General features: G+C 38.5%; 1 protein-coding gene across 1 annotated transcript; it reads right to left on the bottom strand.

Moving 5' to 3' along the window:
• Positions 1-1,466: 1,466 nt before the first annotated feature.
• On the bottom strand, positions 1,467-25,363 carry AMD1 (adenosylmethionine decarboxylase 1). The gene is made up of 9 exons (XM_045843448.1): positions 24,947-25,363; positions 8,410-8,496; positions 7,300-7,426; positions 6,619-6,721; positions 4,913-4,955; positions 4,667-4,811; positions 4,443-4,535; positions 4,205-4,360; positions 1,467-3,685 (listed from the first exon to the last, which is right to left on the bottom strand). The coding sequence occupies exons 1-9, from the start codon at positions 25,054-25,056 to the stop codon at positions 3,545-3,547; spliced, it is 1,005 nt and encodes a 334-aa protein (XP_045699404.1). The 5' UTR covers positions 25,057-25,363; the 3' UTR covers positions 1,467-3,544.
• Positions 25,364-27,286: the final 1,923 nt, after the last annotated feature.

Genomic DNA, 27,286 nt, shown 5'->3' with positions numbered 1-27,286 from the left:
TTTGTGTTTGCGAAGTCTCCAATAATGTTTAAATACAAATCTCCACTTGTTTTCGGGGTTCCTAGCTCATATATCCGACAGCCTATTGGACATCCCTTGACACTTCCCATCAATGGTTTTCTCCCCATCTTAGTTACATCACAGATCTCTGACCCGATCTCAGTTTCATCCTACATTTCTTGTTTGAGCATCCAGGAGAATGATGATTGCAGGAAAAATTCAGTTTGGGGGTAAGAATCTGGACACTTGTCATCCTGTAAAGAATTTAATGAAGCAGACCCTAAGAAGGAGCAAAGGCAAGTGGGAAGAAAAGTAGGAAAGTAAAACAAACTAATGGAAAACTTTTCAGAAAAAGTAACCAACAGTAGGAAGTACTGCAGAGAACTGAGTTATAAAATCTCTGAAGTTAGGAATGGGTGGAATCCAGAGTTACAGCACTTCAACCATTATGACAAGAGGAAGAGGATGGGAAAATAAAGTTTGAAGGTGGGGAGCCAGGAACTGGTGCCAGTGATCTGGCTAGGACAATAAAGTCCTGTATTTTTCATAATGCAACACTGCATTTACCATCTATGTGCCTGCATCTTATCAATTCACACAACGAGTTCTCATTAGTGTCCTCCAAAACTCACCTGTTTCAGTAGAAGAATCTGGTAAAGTAGGCATTGCACACACAAACATCTTGCTTTTCTAGGATCAACCCTTTTGTTATTCAAATTTTGGAAAAATATTCTAATAAGCTTGTTCTAAAATTTGAACACAAATTTTTATAATATTCTGATTTCCATCTTCCCAAAGCTAGGAGACTGAACTGAAATTTTACCAAATAAATGATCATAAAGTATGTACTTGTATTGCAAAAAGATCGAGCTTGTAATTTTGTTCTAGTTAACAGAAATAACCATCAATGAAATACAGGAAGCTCACAGCCTGTTCTTCCCCACCCCCCTATTACAAGAGCTGTTTCATGAAATAAAGATTGGAATATTCCACCTTCAAACCTTTGACTTCTTCTAAGACCAAACTCAAATACGTTCTCTGTCTGATATCCTGGTATATAGCCCAGATATTTTTCTTTTTAAAAATCCTTACCTGAGGATATAGTCATTGATTTTAGGGAGGGAGGAACAAAACAAAACAAAACATCTATCAGCTGTTTTCTGCATGCACCCAATTGGGGATCCAACTCACAACCCTTTGGTGCACAGGACAACACTCCAACCAACTGAAGCACCTGGCCAGGGTTCAGACACTTCCCTTGAACTTCAGTTATAAAGCTACTAGCAAAAAATGTTTAAACCTGAATATAAATTAGATATTATCCCAGGAGCTTAAAGATCTTTTGTCTTCATAACTCACAAATCTTAGAATAATCATTAAATGTAGATTTCTTCAATTTAAAAAACTTTTACATGTCATATTTGGTCATGCATACTGTTTAAAAAATACATCAACAGAACACTTTCTGAATGTCACTAGACAATCAATTAAGCAAACTTTTATTGAAGCTTAAAGTGTGGTACATAAATACATTTCAACTGATTTAAGTCCAACACCACCAAAGAGAGAAATTAAGGCAACAAAAATTTCCCTCCTCTATACATACTAAAATCAATTTAAATTACTATTTAATCTACAGTTTTCATTCTTCTAGGTTTTGTTTCATACAAATTTGTGTAGTTTTTCAACATTAGATAGAAATCTTAAATCTATTAGAAAAAAATTAGACCTCAAGCCAACACGTCATCAAATCTACTGGGACACTGTTCAAGAACAAAATCCACTTTGAGCATTGGTCCTCAAAACAGCACCAAAACATCAGGTACTGTGTGCTAGTTAAGAATCAAACTGATCCATTGATTGAAAGCTTCTTCAATGAAACTTTGAATCAAGAACGTGCATAAAATAAAAGTCAGAAGTGTTCCAACCACTTGATTTCAAACCAAGTAGATTTTATGTTTAGAAACACTAAAAAAAATGTGTTTCATTTATAAGTACGGAAGGAACAAAAACATCACTGCATCACGCCACAAAGAAAAAAAAATTTGAGGACAAGAATACAAAATTTAGTCAACTTTGCTGTTTTGTAGGCTGCTTAAATCTCAAAGTATTTGGAAATGTAGCCAAAAATGCCAACTCTTGAAAGCCTGTATTTCTAGTCATTTCCCATTGACCACTTTGGAAATTCTTATATCTCATGGATAATTCTGCTTCACTGTGTATGTCTGAATAACCTGAAGAGTTCTCATTCTGGTCATTCACTCGATCCTCTGGAAACATGGTGAAAGAACCACCACCAGGAAGAGGAACACATGGAGAGTCAGAACATTATCACATGTATTACAAAGTCACAGAACTTCAAGTCACAAGATGGCAAAGACACTGATGCTGCTTTGAACTAAAGTTTGTGGTACATTATTAATGAAAATTGGTGGAAATGGCTGCTAAACTAAAAATTAAGGTGAGTGATCCGATTTGACTTACTGAATCCAGTACAACCTTTATCTGAAATCTCCTTGCTAATAAAAGTAGTAATAACATTTTTTATATTACTACTTACCAAGTTAGTAAAGACATGGTACGCATGAGAAGCTAATCTTGTTTGCTGGAGAACACAGAATGGCATACAGTTCCCATACAAGTTCTGCCAGTATTTTCTAATGTTAATTTATGTGTCTTCCTTGCTAATCAACACTGTAAGTTTATTTCTGTCACGATCTTCCAGAAGAGCCAATGCCAATAAAAAAGCCAAACTCCCTTGATGTTAAAAAACAACTAATCCTAGGGTCCATCCTCCTTGTCCTTCCCTCTGGGGTATAAGATTGGTATAACCCATAGTGTAACAGTATATTGCTTTATTGGAGCAGGGTTGGAAGGGGAGACACCACGGTGAGGAATGAAATCAAAGGAATACAAGCACTGGAAGCAATGTTAAAATAGTCATACATAAAATGGATAATGGCAATCATTTTCTTAGAGGACTGTACTCGTGGAAGAAAAAACTTTAATTGCTGTTGCAAAAAACCATCTGTATAAAGTAGAAATTGGTTTCAATAACATTAGTAGAGAATATGTTCTAGAAATCGGAGGTAACTGGATGTAATTATTCTGGCAGCAATTTTAGAACAGTCCCGGATGGTTTGGCTGAGGCCAACACCTAAGGAGGACGAAAGCCTTGTCTGTGGGGAATTTTGGATGATACCTGGAGAAATATTACACTGTGCATAAACCGAATTGAATTTTTGTCACAAGTGTTGTAAAGTTTCACATAGTAAAAGTTTTTTTCTACATGCACTTCAATTTCACAGCAAGAGTGGCATAGGATACCTAAACACAGAAGAGAGCATTCATGCAAGATATCTAACTCCTTGATATAATAATGCATACAATTCAAAATGATTACACTATCATTACATCTAGGGCCTTCTGCAACTACTAGGTGGTGGTTATGGAAAGCACAGCCCCCGGTATCAATATCTAAAGAGCAGCCACCACCTTCTTCTATGTGTGTTCTCTTTTTGCGTTTTTTCTTCATTTTTCTTAATCAACTCTGCTGTTGTTGCTGCTTCTTAGCAAAACTGGTAAAAACAAAGTTGTAATCATTGAACATAGCACTCTGGCAATCAAGACGTTTAAAACCTTCAATCTTCTGGGGTGAAGAAAGCACTGTGCGACATTTAGAACTCTGGGCAAAAAAAAATTAAATAATCTATTAATACTTCTGATTTGCAGAAGTTATTGCAAACAAAATAGTTATGCCACAAACACTTAAACCTACTACCTTAATAAAACTGGTATTTGAATATATTGGTATTTGAATATACTGGTATTTTAGCTGCCTTCTTATAGGCTGGAGTAAGATATCGTATGACCTCCAGCCTCTACCCCAACCCCAGGCCTGCCAACAGGGAAAATAAACAGGATGGTGAGAAGTCCACCAATTAGGCTAGATATAAAACAAGAACCAAAAAGAAAGCCAATGAAACACATAAAGTTTTTCATCTCAATAATCTCAACTAGCAGCACCTCTAGATATCTGACTGATAACGGGCTGTCTTAGAACATTATATGAATAATGGGGACAACTGTAATTGAACAACAATAAAAAATAATAAAAGGAGATTATAAAAAAAGACCATTATATGACATTCCCCACTACCCTCATTTTCTGGAAGACTTTAATGTCAATAATAAAACAAATTACCTGGTTTACAAACAAGGTGGTCACAAACTTTCCTGGCTTGAAGACTTCCACAACTTTCCTGATCAGGTCATCATAGGAGGTCTGACTTAAGTTTGTTTCAAAGCTAACATAAGAAAATTCTGGTTCTGGAGTGATGTGAATAGTCCAATAAGTTCCCTTAGGGAGACAGTTTTGTGTTAATAATGGAAAGGGTACACTTAAATATTTAAATAAGTATTAAGCAAATAATACTACTTACATCCGATTTCATGCCATTCATTGAATACCCACAAGGATTGAACATTGTGGCATCAATGACAGAACCTGGTATCAGGTCACGAATTCCACTCTCCTGGGGGGGGGAAGAAAAGAAAGAAAAGAAAAAAGACTGAATTAAATACAAGTTTGAAATACAAAACAAGAATGAGTTAAACAACATATGTAAGTCCCCAAGCAGAATCCAGAATTATTGAAAACCCTTACACGAGTGACATCCTTTGCAGTAACACCATCTTTCATGTAGAACTGGTCCATAACTGCTGGGTCAAGCTCACTCATCAGAATTTCCAGGGTTTGATCTGGCTGACTGATTACCCTACTCTCTGGGAAATCCAAAGTATACAAGTACCTGCACAAAAGAAAGAAAAATTGTTTCTAAAAATGACAACTGGAAGTTTAAAGTTAATCTTATATAGAAGAAAAAAGTCCAGGAAATTGTATCCAACATACCAACAGTCAGAATTCATACGTCCCATACAATATGCTGCGCCATCTGTTGAGGGAGAAGAATGTAAAATAAATTCAACAGATACATTTGATAGGATGGATCGCTTTTTCTCACCTTTTCAATAGCTAGGACCATACTATTTGCCTATCAGAAATATCAGTAAAGGAAAATTTAAGTGGATGAATTCACAAAGTAGGCAGGATTCTCCCACTTTCACCTTTAAAAAATGTATGCTGGCCATTATTTAGAGATATACTTCAGCAGCCAGTGAGTCAGTCTAGATGATACTGAGAAAACTATGGTTCCTTCTCTCCTAAAACTCCATTAGGAAATAAAATTTAGTTTCCTATATACCTAGTCTCCCAAGTAAATACAAATCATTTTGTGTAATATTGGGTTGGCCAAAAAGTCCATTACATTTTTTTTGTACAATGGCTCTAGTAGTGCTTAGTTGTCATTAACTTCATTTGAAACAATTTTGCTAGATGGTACTGTGACAGCTGTCATATTAGTGTGCATAAAAGAAAAAAAAACTTAGCAAAATCGGTGAATTTTTGCACAGCCATTTAAATACTAAAGATGGAAGAAAACATGCAATATTTTCAGCGTATTATGTTTTATTATTTCAAGAAAGGTAAAAACACAACTAAAACACACACACAAAAAATGGGTTGTGCAGTGTATGGAGAAGGTGTTGTGATTTATCGAATGTGTAAAAGGTATTTTGTGAAGTTTCTTGGTACAACTGACATTTTGGCCAAGTAATTCTTTGCTGTGAGGCTGGTCTTATGCATTGGAAGATGTTCAGCAGCACCCCTGGCCTCTAACCACTAGAAACCAATAGCGGGAGATGGTCAACATATTCAAAATATCCAAATCAATAAAGTTGTCAGTGAAAATGAAAAATGTGTCTTTTATTTTATAGAAGAACTAAACGGACTTTTGGGCCAACCCCATACTTCCTTTCCATATTGTTTCAAAGCCTCACTCAACACAGTAAATTAACTGGTAGTAGGTACTTACACTAAATTATACTTAAAACTCTGTGACTTAGATCAATCAGTATAGTTTCATATTAGTAGCTAAGTTAAAAATAGAACAGAAACCAGACTTTCTTTTAAAATCATGGCCATGAGTGCCTCTGCCAAGTTATTAAAATCCTAAGTTTTCAGCCTCATCTAGGATATAAGGGTGTTGGATTAGATAACCTTTAGTTCCCTGATCTTGACACTCAAAAAGGAAGGTCTATAAATAAAAGCTTTGTAAATGAATGAAAGAAAATCTTGCCCATTTTGAAGTCACACTATGATGTCACTGTGTTGGTCATTTGCAAGTCAGCTTAATTCCTGTATAAAATGCTGGACCAGTGTCTTAACATGAGACTATGAAGTCATTCACTGGGTATTTCCTGGATGAAAGGGTATATAGCCTTTAGAACTACTAAGTTAGACATAAGTCAGAACAAGTGGCTAGATGAAGACGAACTCCTCCCTCTAGCAGGTGACCAATTACTTGATTTTCTTTTCCTATCACTTTAACAATGACCTGAGGTGCTCACACACAGACTCTAAAATTTGTAATCAGCTATACTGATATGTTTATCTTAATTATAGAATATGCTACATTTGCACATATAAAAAAGATCTCTGAAAAGATATATCCTCTAACTTGAATAAGGCAGGTTTCAATTCTATTTATTTAAACTTACTTGGGAAAATTGCATTAAGAAACTCTATTTCTTCCTGGAAATTCCGGTGTGGGTACCCTTGGTGAGAAGGCTTCATGAAATTCTTACGAGAATAAAAGAAGCTCTAAAAAAGACATAGAAACCAGTATTCATGAGTTAAGTGTTAGAAGAAGCAACTTTGTTTTTAAGTTGCGGAGAAGTCTCAACAGAATATACTAATATAGGGTGCATCAATGAGTTTCTAGAAACTAAAATGCCCAGTCTACTGATGATGGGTCACAACAACTACAGTGATTAGGTACAGTATTTCTAGAGCAGTGGTTTCTAATCTGAGCTTTTAAATAGGCACGAAAGCAAGAGTTTTGTGGAAAAACATGTATACATTAAATTTTAAGAGGCAGTGATTCAAAAATTAAGAACATATTGTTTTAGATTTCTTATAAGGGTCAATAATTAACAAAAATTCTTTTAGGTCCTAGTAACAAGACATCCTTTACCCCAATTACGTGAAATATTAATCTTTTCCCATTTGATTTCCTCCCAACTCATTCTCTGCTTCTTCCCTACTCTGCTAATCTAGAGCATCAGGAAGAATATTCTTTCTCCCACAGTGGGCCCGTCCTTACCCATTACAACTATGGCAGTAAGTATATAAATTTATTTATAATGTAAAGAATTATTTAATGTGTTTTGATTACTTACTTGAATTGAGTCAAACCCACTGTAATCCCTAGCAAGTTTCAACAGGGGAACCAGTGCTTTCAGCAAGAGGGTGGTACCACATGTCTTCAAAATGAAACGTCTCTTGGAGACAAACATGCTACTCTCACTGTAATTGAAAAAAGTCACAATATTTTAAGGCTGTTTATGTACTACCAAGATACAATTAACCTATTATTGGACTGTTATTTACAATATAAATTTTTGGGTAGTAATTTTAAATGTTAAGATTTCAAGGAAGCAAATAATGTTCTACAATAGTCTTCCTCTTCTATTGTACAAAAATCAGTTTAAGGTCCTAGAACCCACAGAAACAATCTTTGAACTGGATATAAATCATTATTACCTCATTACACAAACCCTCTTTTTTACTGCTCAATTTTCCTTCTCATTTCACCTAACCGAAGACATTCTTTATTAAATGTACGCTCTACCTCATCTTGCACCACCCACTCTCACATGTATTTCTACAGCCATCTCATTACTTATACTAGGTAATAAATCCAATGAGGAAAGAAATGTTTGTTTTTACTCACCACGATATCCCTGTGGCCTGGCACATAAGCCTTTGATAAACGTCTGTATATGCCAAACACAAGCTTAGTAGAAAGCAGGTATTTTGGGACTTTGTTCAATCCAAGGCTCATTATAGTATGCATAAGAATTCAATGTATTTATTGAATACATTATTTTCTGTACTTATAAAAGGGTTTAATGGCTTTCCTCTGTTATATATGGCAATCCTATCTGCACGGGGAAGCTAACTTTCACTTTGTCTGAAGTTCTGATATTGAGAGGCATATACTAAAGGGAAGACCTGCACCTGAGGTTGAAGGTAAGGGAGCGCCATCCCACCCTGCTTTACAGATACTTCCTGCTAATGACATGGCAACCATCTTGAAGACCTTTCAGGTAAGATCTCAAAACCTACTGCCTAGGTATACCCGAAGTAAACGTTTTATTTTACACCATATTTTTAAAATAATATAAAGGTAATTATAGAACTAAGGTCCACAGGAACAATTTGCTATTCTATATGCAGTGTGATACAGGCTGAAATGTGTTGGCTAGCACTTGTTTTACAGGGCTTACCTGAGTACATAAGCTTCCTGCTTGTCAGTTTTTGTCACACTTATGATTGAACATTGCACATCCTTCAAAAGTATGTCCCACTCGGATCTATTATTTTTTAAAAAAAAGGATGATTAATTCATTATACTCTTTGCCTATTCTAGAAAATTATCAATTTCTCACATTTAAAAGTTTTCTAATGATCAACACAGCATTTGTTGGCACATTCTTGTTCTAGCTTCTCTTATGAACACCAACATTTTTTCCTCCCAAATTGTCTGTCTATACTGACATCCACTAAATAACGTGAAACATTTTGCTATATACAAAACACAATTTAAAAAGCAAACCAGAAACATAGAAATTAAGAAAAAGACAAATAGATAAAATACTGTGAATAAGCCGCATACAGAAGAAATTCAAGAGGCTCATAAACCCAGGAAAACCATTACCTTTCACTAGTTAAATGAGTAAAGAAAATCAAGTTAAAAGTTGAGAAGCATTGTCAAAAAAAGAAAAATGCCTTTGGCTGGCAATTCAATAGTACAATCGTACACACAAAATCTTAGAAATGCAATGCAGTTCTTTAATGAAATGGGAAAATGCCTATTTCAACACAATAATAAACAGCAAAATGGAAGCCATATGGGTATAACTCAGTAAACTAGTTTTAATTTACCCCACTGAGACCTAAGAAAGGGCCTCCTCTTTAGTGTGCCCACTACAAACAGAAGGACAATATAAAATAGTTCCATGAGACGTCTTAAAATGACCAGATTAAAGGCTAAAAATGTTTTAAGGCTCTTAATATTTAGTAGATCATTCTTTTATTCCCAAGAAAATGGTATATTATGGTTAAAGTTTTCTCTTCCAGTTAAAACGTTTATGTAAGAGAAATCCTCAATAGCACATCCAGCATAAAAATAGGTATGCTTCATTCCTTTGTAGTAAAAGGCAGGCACAGTACCAATCAATCCTGCTAGACTTTTGTGCCTGTTTCATCATTTTGCTCAAAGAAATCGCTAGTGGCCCAATAGGCAATTGTATGACCAATCACAAAAGGCAGTAATTAAAAACAACAACAACAAAAACCACTCTCTCCTGAGTTTGTGGAGAGTGGGGGAGGGAGGAGGGAGGGAGAGAAAGTAGGGGAGAAAGAGGGAGAGACAGGGAGAGAGAAACATCCATTGGTTGCCTCCCTTTTGCCACAGGGATCAAACCTGCAACCTTTTGGTGTAGGGGATGATGCTTCAACCAACTGAGCCACCCAACCAGGGTAGAAGGCAGTAATTTCTACGATGTGTAAATTAGTTAAACTGAACAGCACTGAGCCCCATCTGAAAAACTTAACTGAGTCAGGCTTGCTGGTGATTATAGAACCTATATGGCCATAACTCTACCAAACAATTTTTAAAAAGACGTAACAGTTCTTTTGGAAAGGTGCTAATGATTGTTTGTGTAAGAAAAAAAATTTCTTGTATAAAGAAAAAATTTTAAACTGGATTATATTTTTTCAGGTTTTTTTTTTTAATTTAAAAATAGACCAAGCAAGTGTTGGTTAAGAAAAAAGTTACAATTAAGATCCAGTTCTGAGTAACACAAACTTAAGAGACTGTTTTAATCCTCTTGTTTTAGGTCGTCAAGCCCTGACTTTAAGTTTCAGATTTTCTAAGACTCAAAGTTCACTAACATTTAAACAACATTTCAGAACCCACAGTGTTTCATTTCCACAAATAATATGTTTTAATACAAAAAGGATTAATAAGACTGAAAGGAAAACATGGGGCTCTTACAGAAGTTATTACTTTTCTGTTTTGTGACATTCCTGGGCTTGGTTTCTTTACCTGGTGGGTAATAAAACTAACTTCAGAGGGCTGACAAGATTGAGTTACACAATGCATGTCAAATTTACCTACTAAATACTAAGAATTCAAACACTTAAGATCATTCTTCCAATAATGTTACCTGCTAATGTCACTACCCACTCACTTTGCACTTTAATTCAGCACTCTTGCAAATACTTTCTTCCACCCATTGGACACACTAATGAATCCTTTCCTATTACCCCTTCTCAGTTATAGTCACTATTTATAAGACCTCCTCCCCAGTTTTACTGAAATCAAATTGATACACACCACTGTGTAAGTTTAAGGTGTATAACATAGTGGTTAGATTTGCATATATTATGAAATGATTACCACAGTAAGTTTAGTTGGAACCCATCACATATATACATATACAGATATATACACACAATAAAGCAAAAAACTAAAGTTTTTCCTTATAATTCTTCACAAGGATTTACTCTCTTAATTTTCATATATATCATACAGCAGTGTTAAATATAGTTTGTTAACACTTTTAAACATGCTCCACGGCTGAGCTAGATATTATTAACAGTTCTTTCTTGTATAACTTTGTCTTCACTAGATTAAATGCTGCTTTGCCTTCTCATTTGTTTTCCATGCACCTATCTGAATTTATCCTCAGATGTTTCCCTCAACTATCTCCTTTCAAAATTTCTTGGCCAAGAACAGGGTACTAAGACTTAGCTCATGAGGTCCATGAGCTAACTGAATGGGGCTTGTTTACCGTGGGCATCTATGTACAGTAACTCTGACAGGGCTATCCCACTGGGGCACTACCTTGTCAGTATATTTTAGTCCTTTCCTGACAGGTCAAATTACGCAAATATTCCATTCTCTTGCCTGGAGAGCATTAAGATTTCTGGTAGGCTAGGGATCTCACACTGAGTGTACGGGTAAGCTTTTCTTCTTTGTTCTCAGTGTAGTGATTCTATCCCTCAACAGAACAAGGATTCTTCATTTCAGAAAGACCTCATATTACTCTCTCCAGAGAATCAGCTATTATCTAATCTTCAGATTTCCCAGCATCCCCCTGCTTGACAAATTTTATAAAGACAATGACTTCAAATAACAATCCAAATAAAATAAAACCTACATCGACAGATATATAGATAACTAAACTAATCCCAATTTTCTGTACTTCAGTCATGATAGCTTCCCCATAAATTATTCTCTTTCTAGAAACTGGTCACTATAAATTTATTCACCCAAATCAAGCCACTTGAAAGCGGAGAACATAATTATGCTGAAACAATGTACACTTTGTTGTGGATACTGTTGGAATGGATTTCATCCTACCTAGAACCCTTGTCCCCAACTCCCCTCCTCCAGCTCATTAGCACAGTAACCCTACCAAATCAAATCTGTCATTAAAATGTTTTAAAGCTCAGAAGACTTGTCTTTTAAAGTATTTTATTTGTGTAGCTATTTTGGTATTCACATCAATTCCGCTAGTCATTCCATGTAGTTGGGGACTGTGCCTACTAGTCTAGTTTGTAGCAGGCTTTCCAATACTTGTTGAATCTGGCAATAACTATTCTAATTAGATCTTAAAGGACCTGCTGGAAAATCATGAACACCCCTAAATTTTAAAAACCTAGATTACTGTCACATAATCCTTTGTTTTGTTTTAAATTGGTCATCACAATAATTCTCGTATTTAGAGTGTACACCTTGAAAAAATAAAGATTCATTTGACAGAATTATCCTGTCAGCCAACTATAGGTATACATTCTACTTAAATGCCATCTTATTTTAATCTACATAAATGAAGCTTACTCATTTCACTGCCAAATAACTTAGCTGCTATAGAAGCTATTCATTATAATGAACATAGATGCGGACTGTTTTCTTAAATATTTTTTATGTAACACTCCCCTCTTTCTTGGAATCTGCTGACACAGGCCCCTCAGGTTCTGTTCATTCTCTCCACCCCACAGTACTTTTCCTCTCTTGCTGAGCAGGTAATTCCTACTGATAGATCTTTAAGCTCATTCACTTGTCTGTCATTTCCATTCTACTAAAGCCCGTCCGATAAACCTTTATTCCAGTAGTTACTTTTCATACCTTTTAAGTTCCATATTCTATTTCTCTCCTAAGGCCTCCTTTCATTGTAAGAGTGTTCACTCTTACTTCTTATAGAATGGTTATGACAGCTGCCTTGGAATGTTGATCTGTATCACTTCAAGGCTAGTAGTGTCTGTTGATTATCTTCCGTTGAGAGATACTGAGAATTTCTTGGTCATTTGCATTACTGAGCAACTTATGACTGCAGCCTGGACATTTTGATCACGTTATATAATTTTAAATCTTATTTAAAAATCCTACAGGGCATGTTGATTTTTAAAACTTGTTTTAGCAGGCAACTGAAATGTTTAAGGTTCAGTCTTCAAGTTCTTCCCAACTTCTTTCTGAGTTATGTTCTGGTTTCAGTTTAGTTAGGAAAGGATATTATGCATGCCACGGTATTCAGATCTGTCCTACTCAGTGGCCAGTCTGGGCTGGGAGGTGAGCTATCAGTTTGCAAAGCCTTTGATATTCTATTTAGGGCCAGAGCCATACATGAGCAGCCCAGGGGTGTTCTTAATGGCATTCACTTTATTCAACTCTCTCTTCTCCATAACTGCTGACAATTTCTGGCTCAGAGGTGGGGAAGATTTCTGGTCTCATGGCTAGAAAGCCAAGGCTTTACTTTTCCCACTCTGCAGCAGGCTGCCTGTGATTGTCTCTATCTCTCCAGGCAAATGGGGGAGATGACAAAGAGCGAAAAGAACAGGGATATATCCCTGATGCTATTCCATCTTGGGATCACACAGTTCCTCTGGTCAAAAAAAGGTCCTTCCCTCCCTTGGAGTTCAGGCATCTGCCTGGCCACGATTACTACAGAACTTCCTGAGCAGTGGCTGGAGAAGAAAAACCAAAACCAAAACCAAAAAGAGATTCCCCTCCACTCTCTCTGACCCAAAGGGGCCCCCTTTCTATCTGTACAGACAAGAAAAAGAGAACTTTTTGGATCTCTTTATTTGCACCTGGTGTGCAGTTCTGGGTTTCTGGACACCTTTGAGATCACCTCAAGAGATTCGGGGTGGGGGGGGGGGGGAGACAAAAAATCATGGTTGTTTTCATGCTATTTTGAATTCTGATTTCCTTATTCCACTCACCTGCTAACATTTACTTCTCAGGGTCCTCAGATAGCTGCTTCATGCATTCTGTCCAGAGTTTCTAGTTGCATTTAGCAAGGTGCTTATCCCATCTTAATGGAACGCACACTGCTCTTTTTAACTCATTCATCATTACTTAATAAACTCTGCAACCAAATTCTTCCTTACCAAATAGAAACCCTCAAGCAGTCAGTATTTTCTCAAAGTCTCAGTATGAAAAAAAGCAATTATGTCAAAACACCATGGGACAAACACATTTGGACGGCCTATGAACCAAGTGATTACAAAGACATAATCCTAGGGGAGCTGATAGGCTCAAAAATATAATAAATCAAGGGCCAAGAAAGATGTGTCAGAGAAATAAAACTAAAAACATTACTATAATGACATACATGTACATAAAAGGAATGGTGAAAAAACACCAAAACAGCTAAGAATTCCAGCATATTATTTTATTACATTTCTGTGGGAGGAAAAAGCCTCTTTTTATAAATAAAACTTTATTGCATCCTAGCCACATCCACTCATTTGTATATTGTGTATGGTTGCTTTCTCTCTATTAGGGCAGAGGTGAGTAGTTGCAACATAGAATGTCTGCCTAACAAAATTTAAAATTTACTCTCTCGCCCTTTACAGGTTTTCAGTGCCCTACTTTAAGCCCAAATTTAATGATGGGGGAAAAAAAAAAAAAAGACAGTGTTTTGTACAGCTGACCAAAGCATTTTCTAAATTACTTATTTGTGATTTCAAAGTAAGCTGGTATCAAGTTACAGAACAGAATGTCACAGCAGAGCTCAGGATGGTTGAAGGTACCTGTGCTTTGTTCCCAAACACAATGACACCTAGACTGAGAATCACTAGGCTATACTATGAACTATCTTACAAAATTGGTCTTTTTGTCAATACAGATGAGTTCAATAAATCAAACTGAAAAGTAAAATGAAGAAGACAATTTTGTAATGTGTTACATAATACTGATTTAGTGACTGGAAAACGCCGCAAAAGGTATTCAGTGTCACACAATTGCTACATGCTATAGAACACAAGGGAATTCATAGATAAACCAAAACATTCCAATTTGAATTAAATTTCTCTACTTAAATGCTGCTATCTCACCTCATTGGTCTAATTCAGTGGTTTTCAACTGAAGATGACTGTCACCCCGAAAACATTCCGCAGTATTTACAGACATTTTTGGTAGTCACACTGGGGGTAGTGGTGTTGTTGCTGGCATGTAGTTGGTAGAGATCAAGGATGCTGCTACAGCATCTTAGTAAATAGGACTTACCATAATAAAAAAAAAATTACCTAGACCAAAATATCAAAAGGGCTGTCGAAAAATTCTAATTAACTTAAATGTAAAGTACTAAAAAACAGCATCAGACCTGGCTGGTATGGCAAAGTTGGTTGAAGTGTCATCCTATAAACTGAAAGGTCACAGGTTCAATTCTTGGTTAGGACACATACTACCTACATTGTGGGTTCTGTCCCCAGTTGGGGTATGGGCAAGAGGCAACTAATGCTCGTCTCTCACATCGTCCCTCTCTAAAAATCCATAAGCATGCCATCAGGTGAGAATAAAAAAAAATACTATCAGATCATGATAAATGATCCCAAAGAAGTAGTGTATTCTTTACTAATGATAGTTAGTACATAGTCTGAATAATCTTAGTTACTATGCCTGAAAAGCAAACATTAATGGCAAGCAATACTTTTATATTTAAAGCTTTCTTTCTGCCCTGGCTGGCGTAGCTCAGTGGATTCAGCGTGGGCTGCGAACCAAAGCATCGCAGGTTTGATTCCCAGTCAGGACACATGCCTGGGTTGCAGGCCACAGCCCCCAGCAACCACACATTGATGTTTTTGTTTCTCTCTCTCTTCCTCTCCCTCCCTCTCTTCCCTCTCTAAAAAACAAATAAAATCTTTGAAGAAAAAAAAAAAAAGCTTTCTTTCTTAAAGAATCTGTGGTCTAATTAAAAAAAAAAAGTTGGAGTGTTTACAAGGGAAAAATGTATGATTAACATGACAAGAGACTTCCACATCACTTAATTCAGTCACACTTTAAATGACCAACTGACTACATTTTTTAATGCCTCAGGTCAGATGACCTTTAAAAAAAGTCCTTAGACTACACTGGGAAAGGACAGCCTCTTCTTCATCAAATGATGTTGGAAAAACTGAGTCTCCATACAAAAGAATGAAGCTGAACCCTTACACTGCACCATATATAAAAATTAATTCAAAATGGAGTAAAGTCTTACTACATTAAGACCTAAAACTACAGAACTCATGACTGAGGAAACAATGCTGCTGGCAAGTTTTCATCCTTATCACCTGAAGGGTTAAGTTGGATCTTACTCTGGGATCCACTAAGTCTGACATTACAGATACTGCCTGAAAATTTGCATTTAAAAAGGCTCCATGTGATTAGATTCCTCTAATAGATTACCTCCTTAAAGTTAAAATTGCTGGTTTTGGTGTTATCAATTTACTCAAAAAGCCTATGTGAATCTTCTATCAACTGTGACCTGAGCTAATGGTCTGACTTGTCTATGTCAGATATTCTCCATAGTCAGGCTTCTACACCTTACCAAGGTCACACCCTAAAACATTAAGATTATTCTTCAACAAAGTCTAGACTGACCAAAATAAATTCTGAGTATGCCTTCCTAGGGCAGTTAATTCAGATATCCAGAGAAATAAATCAACCAGAACGCACTGCTAATTATAATCACAGTATACTCTACCTCCAATCTTTCCCCCAAATTTAAATCACTATCAGTATAATTACTGCTACCTTCAACTGACTTACTTTCAATGTGTACTTTGTAAAGAAAGGTGGTTTAGAGAAAGCAGTTAAAACCTTTTTGAAACTGCTGTCAGGAATGTGATGCGTTTAATTCAACAGAAAGCTTTTCGACTCCAAAACATTTACACTAAAAGGTTTTTTGGCAACAGGTTGTAAATTTCTCCACTGTGAATTATCAATATTGTAATACTGTGCAACGATGTAGTCAAGTAAGGCATGAGTTCTGGGAAAGTGAATACTAAGGTGTAATTTACTACCTTTGCAACTGCCCCAATCCTTTACTGCAGATTATGTTTTAGCTTATAAATGTAAAATATTTCAGACTTCCTCACAATTAATGAAATATTTATCCTCTTCACCTTCACTAGCATTTCCTATCTGAATTCACCTCCTTACTAAGAATAGGTCAGGTTCGTGATGAATTCAAAAGCAAAAAGCCTGCTTTGTCGTCTTGAGAGATCAATAAACTATTTTATTTTCACCAAAATTTCTAATTTTCTAACAGACTTCCTTCCCATAGCTGCCATCAAAATAAGACCTTTGTTTGGTCCAACATTTCAGTTTTTAGTTAACTCTAAAACATTTTTATATATCCTTTTGGAATATGAAAAACTAGTAGACAAAACTATAGATTAAACCTAAGATACTATCCCTTTTTACATTTCAACTTCAAAACTGCGTGAAATAAGTCAGTTTTAGAACACATCATCCATTCCTGTATTTACTTGGATATGCCAGGACTACTGCTTTTCTCCAACATATGATTAACCAGCATTCTTTAACCCAAGCCATGCCAGACAAGATTTCCCTACTAAAATAACACCCCCTGATCACACATGTCCCTTTTTATCTCCCTTGAGAAATTAGTGAAAAAGATGTTCAGTATTATGTAATTATGTTTAGATTACACTCAAGACAATTCTACTAAATGGCTTACAGGAGGATGGGAAATGTTTAACAGAAAAGGCTAACATTCAGGAAGAGGGTTCCAGCTTGGCTTGGAGTTAAAGCTGAAAAAGATAAGCCAATTTTACTTTAAGTGTGTTCTATTCCCTTATGCCACATTAAAAAAAAATCAATTCCAGATGGACTGTAGATATAAAATATGAAAAACAAAACAATGTGGGGGGGGAATCTTAATTATCACAGGATGAACGAGATATCTCCAATAGTTGTGGATGAAAAAGGGCCCATATACTAAACCCAATAGGCTCAGGGGAAGCCTAACAAACTCAGAGACCTAAAGTAATCACATAGGATGGTCTGAAATGAAAACGTCCTAACTAAAAGCAAAAAATTATGTCAGGTAGTTTTATACTGGGCCACTAGACACCTTGACAAAGGTCAATCTTTACCTTAACCGAGTCTATTGTCTTTTTCCACATCTATGATAACACACCAGTGCAATTCCAGGGTAATTTACTTTCCCACACTCCTCAGGGCACAATCTCCGACCACAGCACACCACGAGAACACCTCACTGTTATTGTTAACTATCCTGTATCCACCAATGTAAAAGAGACATGTCTATCCAATCCCAGAGAGTTCCTGCTTTGCTTTCTCCATCATCCCTTATCTATAACCAATGATTTTCATGTAACTGCCCTTCTGTCTTCCCCTCTGATTATGATGCATAAAATAAGTGGTAACACTGTCACTTTCTAGAGCATTTTCTTAATTTGTTGCTTTCTGGCAATTACCCCCAGTTTGGCTCAAATAAACTCATGAGAATTCTCTACAGGTTTGGATGTTTCTTACATCAACATAGTGCATAAAAACCGCTACCCATTAAAGGGAAAATATCGATAAATTTAAATACTTTAAATTTAAGATCTTCTATTTTTTAAGATATCAGTAATACAGTAAGGAAAACCACAAAGGGTTTATTTGTGTTTTAAAAAAGATTTTATTTTTTAGAGAGAGGGTGAAAGGAGGGAAAAAGAGAGAAAAACATTGATAGGTTGCCTCTTGCATGCCCCCAGCCGGGGACCTGGTTGGCATCCCAGGCATGTGTTTTGACCAAAATTGAACCGGTGACCCTTTGCTTTATGGGACAATGCCCAACCCACTGAGCCATATCAGTCACGGCCATAGAAAGGTATATTTGTAATACACATGTTGGATAGATAATTCATCTGTAATATATTAAGAACTGTAAATAAAGTCACCCCAGAAGAAAAATAGGCAAATAAACTTGAACATCTGAACAAGTATTTCAAAAAAGACATTCAAATGGCAAATAAAGATATAAAAAAGAAAACTCAACTCCATTAGTCTAATGGGGACTACATACTACCACATACACACAATAGCTAAAATTAAAAATACCATGAGTTAGATAAATACATGGATGGAGCAACTGGAACCTTCAAGCTAGATACATGCAAAAATACCATGAGTTAGGTAAATACATGGAGCAACTGGAACCTTCAAGCTAGATACATGCAATCTAAGACCCAACAATTCCACTTCTAGATGTATGTATATCTAACAGAAATGCTTAATATTCACTAAAAGACACATGCAATAATAGTGTTCATAGCAATATATTTGTTACCCACTAACAGTTGAGTGGGCAAATTGTAGTATTGCTATATTCACACAAAATACTATAAAACCTCAAACATAATATTGATCACAGGAGGCCTTACATGATGCAAACTAAATGATTCTAATCTATACTAGTGTATTAGAAGTTAAGCTAGTGTTAGATGAGAGCAGAATGGTAACTGGAAGGGGTACAAGTGAGACTTTTGGATAGTTATATTCCTTAGAGTGCTGTTTATAGGAGTGGGGTCAATTTGTGAAAACTAGGTCTGTACTTACGATTTTCATAACTTTTTGGTTATGCTTCAACAAAATGTTTTTTAAAAAATCTGTATTCAAAAGATAAGCTGACCCTGGTTCATGTGGCTCAGTTGGTTGGAGCGTTGTGATATAAACTGAAAGGTCCCAGGTTCTATTGTGAGTCAGGGCACATACGAGAGGCAACCAATCCATGTTTCTCTCCTTCCCTTCTAAAATCAAAAAGCGTAAGAAAAAGGATACCAGGCAGGACCCCCAAACCCCCGAAAACTTATTTATAAAAACATATGTATTTATTCTTACAAGTTTAAACTTCAGTCACCTTCAAAGTACTCTCCATTTCATGCAATACACCTACTGAGACTTTCCCCTCTGCTCTAAACATTTTGAACTTGTTGATTTTGATGTCTTTTAGTGCTTCTGCAGTTTTGTTTCACCTCTTCCACAATGGCAAATTGTTTCCCTTTGAGGACTTTTTTTCATCCAGGAAACAAACAAAAAAGTCACTCAGGGTGAGATCAGGTGAATAGGGAAGGTGGGGCAAGGGAGTCAACACTCAGGGAGGTATGGACAGGGACGCTTGTAAATCACCCATCATGAAATGGCCAAATGCAGAGTCTTTAAAAAAAAAAAAAAATCCACTTAAGCCAAATGCAGCCTCTCACAACAATGCCAGCTGATACACTGATACAGATGGTTTCCTAGAACACTTGCCTAGCAAGGGAAGCCTGTACTAGAAGGGGCCTTAATTCTGTGTTTTGCAGGGGCCACCTCCTTGTAAGCTGTCTTACTAACCAGATTTTTCCTATCACACTTTTTTGGGCTGATTACCACTTCCTCAAAACTGCTGGTTTATTTCCTTCAGAATCGCTATGTCTTTTTCTCTTGGTTCAAGTCTTTGGAATAATTTTCATATTACAAATTCTTCCAATCCTATACCACTTCCCATTAATATTTTAGTTCTTATACTTGATGAAAGCAACTTTCCTCTAAAATCATTTCAGCAGATTTCCAAATTCATATTCATCTTTGTAATTGTACAATGATTTTGGGGACATATGTTGGGAACTGCCCTGCCTAGTTTCAGAAGCTGTAACCTCCCATGGCTAAGATTGAAAGAAAGACCTTGGGACCCTAAGCCACTAAGGAGACAAAGCTTATCTTCCTTGTAGGGGTTTGGCCTCTGCCCCCTTTTATTTCACCCTGCTTAGCCCCAAGTGGATGACCAGTTAGCCAATGATGGGTAAGATTCCTCAAGGGAGGAAAGACCTAAGACAGGCACAGTCACGAGGGGCCCTCAAAGAAGGACTTGGGGGGGCTATATAAAAAATAGGATGATGGACCCTCATACCTAGGCTTTGACACAGTCTGAGTCCTCATTCTGTCTGCAAGAAATCTCGTAATCTCTTGGCTGCCTTACTTCCCTGCACAACCTAAGCCTGAAACAATGCAGGAGGTGGGTGCAGCCCTGTGCTGGAAAGGGCGGGTTCCCTGGGGGACGATCAGGCCTAAGAAAGAATGCATAAAATCCTGTGAAACCTGCTTTGCTAATACCCTCAATTTAAATGATAAGGGTCCAAGCCTGAAGTGAGTTTGTTCCCCGAAGTTTTATAGCCCTTCTCCTTTCAGAGATTCTCTATCTTTTCTCCCCAGGCAGATCATGTCTTGGTAGACTTATTTTCATCTGTGACAGTAGAGGTGGGGTGGGCCTGCAGGCAGAGTCCCCCATAGGCATATAATGCTCTAAGCTGATTTCAAACAGATGGTAATTACTAGGTTTACATACTTGGGGGGAGGGAAGAGAGGGCTTAACAGCAACCAAAATTATCCTTTGGTTTGTAGCAATAAATACAATATGTCAATAATTACTAAATTAATATTTCTCCTAGTGAGGCAGTTCAATCATACATAAGGGTGTGAATCACTAAAAAGATTAAGTTACTATGCAAAAATGATCAGACTGTTTACTGGAAGCACACATGTATTTATTTTAACCTATATTGTAGAACTCTAAATTCATCTTTTCATTTAACCTACAAGATTTCTGACATTCATATCTACTTGTAAAACTGTCAATCACAAAGATAGTGACCACTCCCACAAGGTCCAACTTACCTCTTCATAATCCACCCTTCCCTTCACTCCTGTGCTCAGGCAACCACTGATCTGATTAGTATGCATTTTCTAGAATTTTACAGAAATTAAATCTTACATTATAGTACTTTTCAAGAAACTGCCAAATCATTTCCCAAAGTGGTTTGTTTACTTTCCATTCTTACCAGCAACATGAGATTTCTGGTTCCTTCACAGCCTTGTCAGGGTTTGGATATCAAAATTATGCCAATTAAAAATGAGCTGGGAAATGTGCCCCCTCTTTATTTACAAGAGTATGTGTAAAAGGCTGGAATTATGTCTTTCTTAAATGTTAGGGAAACCATCCAATGAAGTCATCAGAGCCCAGCATTTTCTTTGTGGGATGATTAATGACTAATTCAATTTATGTAATGGTTATAGAACTATTTAGATTTCTATTTCTTCTTACATCAATGTCGGGCAGGTATTTTTCTAGGAATTTTCCCTTAACATTCTTATCTTTACAGCACACATAGTGATCCCATTAGGGCCTTTGTGCCTTATCACTCTCAATGTCCTTAAGGTTTTATGTCAGTGTAAAAAGTAGATTTACCTTTCATTTTTTTAAATATATAATTTTTATTCTCATCCAAGGACATTTTTTCATTACTTTTACAGAAAGGGAAAAACATCAGTGCAAAAGAGAAACACTGACTGGCTGCCTCCCTGATTACCTGGATCAGGGATGGTCTGGGGGTTACACCTGCCATGCTCAGACCAGGGATCAAACTAGCAACCTCAAGGACTACACTCCAACCAACTAGGTCACACCCACCAGGGCTACTTTTAATTTTAATCCAGCCTGTTAATGTCTTTCAGTTGTAACCTTTCACAATTCTTTCAAATGTGACTTATTTACATTTTAATGGAATTACTGAGGCAAGGACAAACAAGGACCTTCTGCCTTCCAAATTTTTGTATCATTAAATAAGAACAAAACTACTAAAGACTGAATGAAGCAATCTAAAAACTTCCCAGTGACACACTATCTCCTCTATTTGAATAAAAAGTACATCAAATTGTTAGAGCACCCTTTAATGTGTAGCCTTTTATATTGTAATCTGATGTATTTTATTCTCCAGCAGTGATTGCTAAAAAGATTTTGTCTTAAAAGAGCAAAGAACCAAAGATAAAACACTTGTAACACTTGTACAATGGTTACTATGTGTCACTAAGTTCCACAGTACACGAACCCACTCAATCCTCACAACTACCCCAAGTAGGTACCGTTTTCAAAACGAGGAAACATTACAAAGCTAGCTATTAAATGCTGTTTGATTCAAATCTAGACCATGCACCATTTCATTATGCATACTCTTCTAGATCAGGGGTATCAAACTCATTTTCACCAGGGACCACATCAGCCTCAAAATTGCCTTTAACAGGCAAATGTATTTAGGACTGCAGAAATATAACTACACACTCCTTAACTAGGGGCAAGGAGCTTGGCACTGCCACGGGGTAAAACAAGGTGGAGGGCCAGATTCGGCCCGAGGGGCCTTGTGTTTGCCACCTGTGTTCTAGATGACTGATTACCTTTCCACATTCTCTGGGGGTCCACACCACCCTTCTAGTGACCAGACTCGTGCTTTCCTCTTGCCACGTTATGGACTGTAGGTGATTTACCTAACATGTAATATTTTGTCAGGTACTTTAACTTCCTAGTAAAATAACCCCCCAGGTTCACCCTTACTTGACAGTTCACTTGAAAAAATGTTCCCAGTAAGGTTACCAACGGACTCCTCAGTTAAATTGGATAGATTAAGTTTTTAGTTCTTAGTTACTCCACGTACAACAGCTGAAATGCGCTGGGAGACTCTCAAAATAGTGACTTTATGAATATTAAATGGCACTACATCATGAACTATATAAAACGGAATATTCTGCCCTGATGATTAAACTTTTGCCATCATTTTAAGAGCCACACTCATGCAGCAAAATAATTGTTACTGATAAAAGTACAAAGGAAAAGGAGCTCTCAAATATTTAAAGAAAGCAAGCTGCCCTTTTACAAGCCTTTCTCTCCCTCGTGGACCATCACCAACAAACCAACAACAACAACAAAAAAGGCCCAAGCCTCAATTTTGGTGTTTCTACACAAGAACCTGGGGAGGAAAAACCCTCTTCCTTTTATTGTAAAGGACATGTCCTTATGAAGAAAGCTTCAAAACATTTACTGAGCCACAGCAAAACAAAGTTATTCATTTTATTTAGTAAGATTTTCTAGATAATCCAACCACAATCGTTTTACCAAACGCATATCACCAACACCAGGGACGTTTCCCATTTGTGAAATGGAGGAAATTCTAAGCTTCCCCATATTTGTAAAAGAAGTAACTGCTTCCTGTAACATACACATAAAAGTGTTTAGAACTGAGCCTGGCACATAGTAAATATTTTAAATGTCACACAAAGCTTGAAAAATGAGACCTGTGACAGGAGCTATCACGCAGCCTTTTTACCCGAGAATCAATCCTTCAAGACATAATGCCTTAAAGTTCCGGCAGCACGTGTCTTCCCGGAATCCCTTCTCCAGTTGCTTTTTGTCAGGGACGGCGGTCAGCTCAGCCAACATTCCTGTAACGCCGATTGGCTCACACCCTGGGGCCAGGCTCTCGGTGGGCCCAGGAGCTCATTGGTCGTGCAAGCTCAATGAAGCGGCCACGCCGGTCCCGGCTCCGCACCGCCACAACTCGTGCGCGGAGGAGCCTAGAAAGGCAAGGGGTGTCTAGCGGGCTGGGTGCCTCGGAGAACAGGCCCAGGCACCTGCAGAATTGCCCGCGCTTTTATTTGTGCTTGGATTACCCCAAGATCGCTGGAAGACCTCTTGCTTTCTGCGCAGGCAGTCCAGCTCTCTCGCGCGACTGCTGGGGTGGGAGGCTGGAGCCGCAGATTCCTATGCTGGCTTAGGCATTCAAGATACCATGTCCCGAGCTGGACGGCCCTGCAGCGTGTAAATGTAGGTAAACCTCGCACCCCGACAGAACCCCACCGGTTCGATAACAGATTACACAAACCAAGATCGGCAGACTCCGGAGCAAGCCCTGGCGGGCTCCGCGAGGTCTCCGGGGACCGCCCCAAAAAGCCTTTGGTGCAGAGCACGTTAGGGCGGCGGTGGGGCCCTGCCACTGCGACACCACCGCTCCCCTTGAATTCCTGCCGCCCGAGAGCCACAAGCTGACAGATAGGACCGCGAGCGGGAGGTCAGCACGTCGGCTCTTCAGCCCCGGACCTCCGGGGGTCCCCTCCTACCCGCTGCACGCTGCGAGAACGAGTCCGGTTCAAACCCGCTGGCTCACTCGCTCCCTCCCTCCTCCACTCCCCGAAGCGGGCACGCCCGAATTAGCGCCTGACTAAGCCCGCCGAGCCACACCTGCGGAGAGAGCTCGCGCGGCTCCCCTAGACGCCCAGCCCTGGGGGCTCAGACCCTTAGCGTCAGAGGGGAAAGTCGGAGGCGCGGGCGCCAAACTGCCCGGAGCTGCGCCGCCCGCCGCCCAGCCGAGGACGTTACCTGAGCACGCGGCGGCACCGGCCTCTCCCCTCGCCCTAGGCAGCACCCGGCCCCGCAACGGCGGCGAGAGAAACCAGCTCTGCCCCCGCGTGAATACGGCTGCTCCCCGCCAGCAACGAGGTCCCTCTCCACAGTGCCCAAACGACTCCCGAAGGCGGACCTGCCCCCACCTGAAGGCTGCGGGAACCCGGCCCCCGACTTACGCCAGTGGTTAGTATCTTAGAGGCAGCGACAGCCCCAGAGCTGGCTGTGGGCGAGAGCCCCCTGCACCCACCTTGGGATGGTGCGAAGATCCCCAGATCCTTGATTTGCGTCAGGTTGCTGCCTGGAGAACCAAACCTCCAGTAGCTTCTCCGTCCCTTCGAAAAAATGTGCAGCTTCCATCACCGTGAGACTAGCGAACAACCAACAACCACAGAAAATCAACTAAATTAAATCTCTTCTCCCGCCGCTGCTGCGGATTGTTTCAGGTGTTACTAAAGTTCAGGTTCCTTTTTTTTTTTTTGCTATAATTTTATATTAACTTTTTTTAAAAAAAGGATTAATAAAATTTCCCCGGCTTTTTTGTGAGCTAAAGTTGAACGTGAGTCTGTTGGATATAGAGGCAGATACAGTTCAGTCTCTTGCAGTCCGCCGTTTCCCCGTTAGAGAGAGCAGAGCGAGCGCTAGCTAATGTCGCCGGCCATACTGTGGAAGCGAGAGCACTGCGTGAGCAGCGAATTTATATACCTCATCTCCCTCGAAAGACCAGGAAGTGACGCACGTCCCGCCCCTGAGGCTCATAGCTGCAGCCGCCTGTCAATCACCAGCTGCCAAGTTGCTGCTGGCTGGCTGCGGGCCTGCGGGGAGCACGGAGAGCTGCCCGCCTCGCTGCGGTTCGCGATCACGCTGCTTGTTGGGCGGGAGACGGCTCTATGTTGTCCGGCTGGGGATTAGGAACCGGGCGTCGAATGCAGAGTGGGTGGGGAGAGTGGGAATAGAGTGAAGAAAGGCCGTGCAGCTAGGCGTGAAACAATTGATTAGCAGATAACATGGGTGGGTCTTTAGGAGGGTTGGCGGGGTTCGGTGGGGGCGGTGGCCATTGCTCTGCTGGCGTGGTGGTTTTGATCCAGTGCAGTTCGCCGCGTTTCCCGAGGTAGTTGGCCATTCCCTGAAGTGTGTTTTCTCAAGGCGAACGAAACCAGGCATCAAAACTCAGCGTTTGTCTGTGACGCACATGTTGCCAAGGATCGGATTAGAAGGCGCTTTAATTCTGCTCACGCCTTAGCTGATTTGAGAACGAACCCAGTTCACGACCCGTTTACACAATAGCCAGAAACGTCTCCCTGTTTAAAAAAGGAAAAGCAACGTGGCTCCCAACCCTGGAGGGCTCCGGTTAAACCTACCTCCCATCCTGTGGCTCGCCAAAGCCTGGAGTTGGCTGAGCACAGCAGCTGCCATGAAGCACTGGCAACTCCGTGCTCCATTAGGTCAACTGGTGGGAATTTATTATGCAAAACTCTAGAAACGGATTTATTTAATATAATATGAGATTGATAATATTTTCCTTTGAATTGTCTGAAGTTTATGAACTAATTTAAACAGGTGCCCACCACCTCCAAAATTTACAGTGCTACCATCTTAGTACATCAGAATATAAGTGGAAATTAATATAACAAGGATCCAAAGCTATTAGTGGTTATTTAAAGAACCATGTATATAATAGTTAAGTAATCAAAGTGTGGAAACAGTTGTAAAGTGCTATTCAGTTTAACCTGACGTAGCAAAATTGTAGTAGCAAATATATGACTTTTACTCAGGTATGGGGGAAAAAAGCCAACCTCACACAAAAACTAGCATTGTGACAAGATGAAAGACTGAGAACAGTCCTGAAAGAAAGACTTTCCTCAAGTAAAAGTGAAATGCAATAATGCAAGCGTGAAAAACCTAATGAAAAAAAGACATGGTTTGAGTTTGCACTTCTAGACTCCCTGCAGGGTAGAACTTGTCTTAGAAAAACGTTTATTTGTTCACATTTCTCCATAAAACCTGTTGAAAGAAGCTGTGCTGTGTGGTAGGTACCATATGCTGCTCTTGCCATGTTTTTAAAAGCATCCAACACAAATTGGGGATTGGGACAAAAGATAATAAATGTTGCTTATTTTATTGTAATAATAATAATTCTAAGAGAATGTGGTAGTTATACTTGGAATAAAGATAAAAGAAGTATTTATATGGTTTACAAGCTATTCAGTTATTTGGATGTTGCTTGTGTAAATGAAGAATCAGTTTACTAAACCACCTCAAACACTAATTGTGGTATAAACATAATTTGGCTTATAATTGCTTATAATTAGTTGCTTTTCAATTACTATTACGCTTTTTCCCAATGCTATTTAGGTTAATATAAAAGTGCCAAGAATCTTGGCAAGGTAAGTCCTTGTTAGTTTGATATAGGATAATTTTTAAAAGTGTCTACCAACTGGACTGGTCCTTTGTAACATATATTATTTTTCCTAAGTGACGCCCTCTGATGATTTACTACAGAACGGCCAGGGTGAATTTTTAAACATAATTTCTATTCGACACTTTTAAATATTATTTTAAAATTCTCCAGTGGATTCCCATTACACTT

Source organism: Phyllostomus hastatus, unplaced genomic scaffold, assembly GCF_019186645.2.
Source record: "Phyllostomus hastatus isolate PE091 unplaced genomic scaffold, TTU_PhHast_1.1 phas_contig_40, whole genome shotgun sequence".
Lineage (NCBI taxonomy): Eukaryota > Metazoa > Chordata > Mammalia > Chiroptera > Phyllostomidae > Phyllostomus > Phyllostomus hastatus.
Note: the sequence above shows the minus strand (reverse complement) of the source record. Positions and strands in the feature narration are given on the sequence as shown.

Bases quoted from the DNA above. Each gene is read 5' to 3' on its own strand.
- AMD1 (XM_045843448.1), bottom strand. From the start codon at position 25,056: ATGGAAGCTGCACATTTTTTCGAAGGGACGGAGAAGCTACTGGAGGTT. The intron at 4,956-6,618 runs GTAAGTTTAAAT...CTCCCTCAACAG, and splicing joins TCTTAATGCAATTTTCCCAA to ATGGCGCAGCATATTGTATG. The intron at 4,812-4,912 runs GTATGTTGGATA...TCTTTTGTGCAG, and splicing joins CGTATGAATTCTGACTGTTG to GTACTTGTATACTTTGGATT.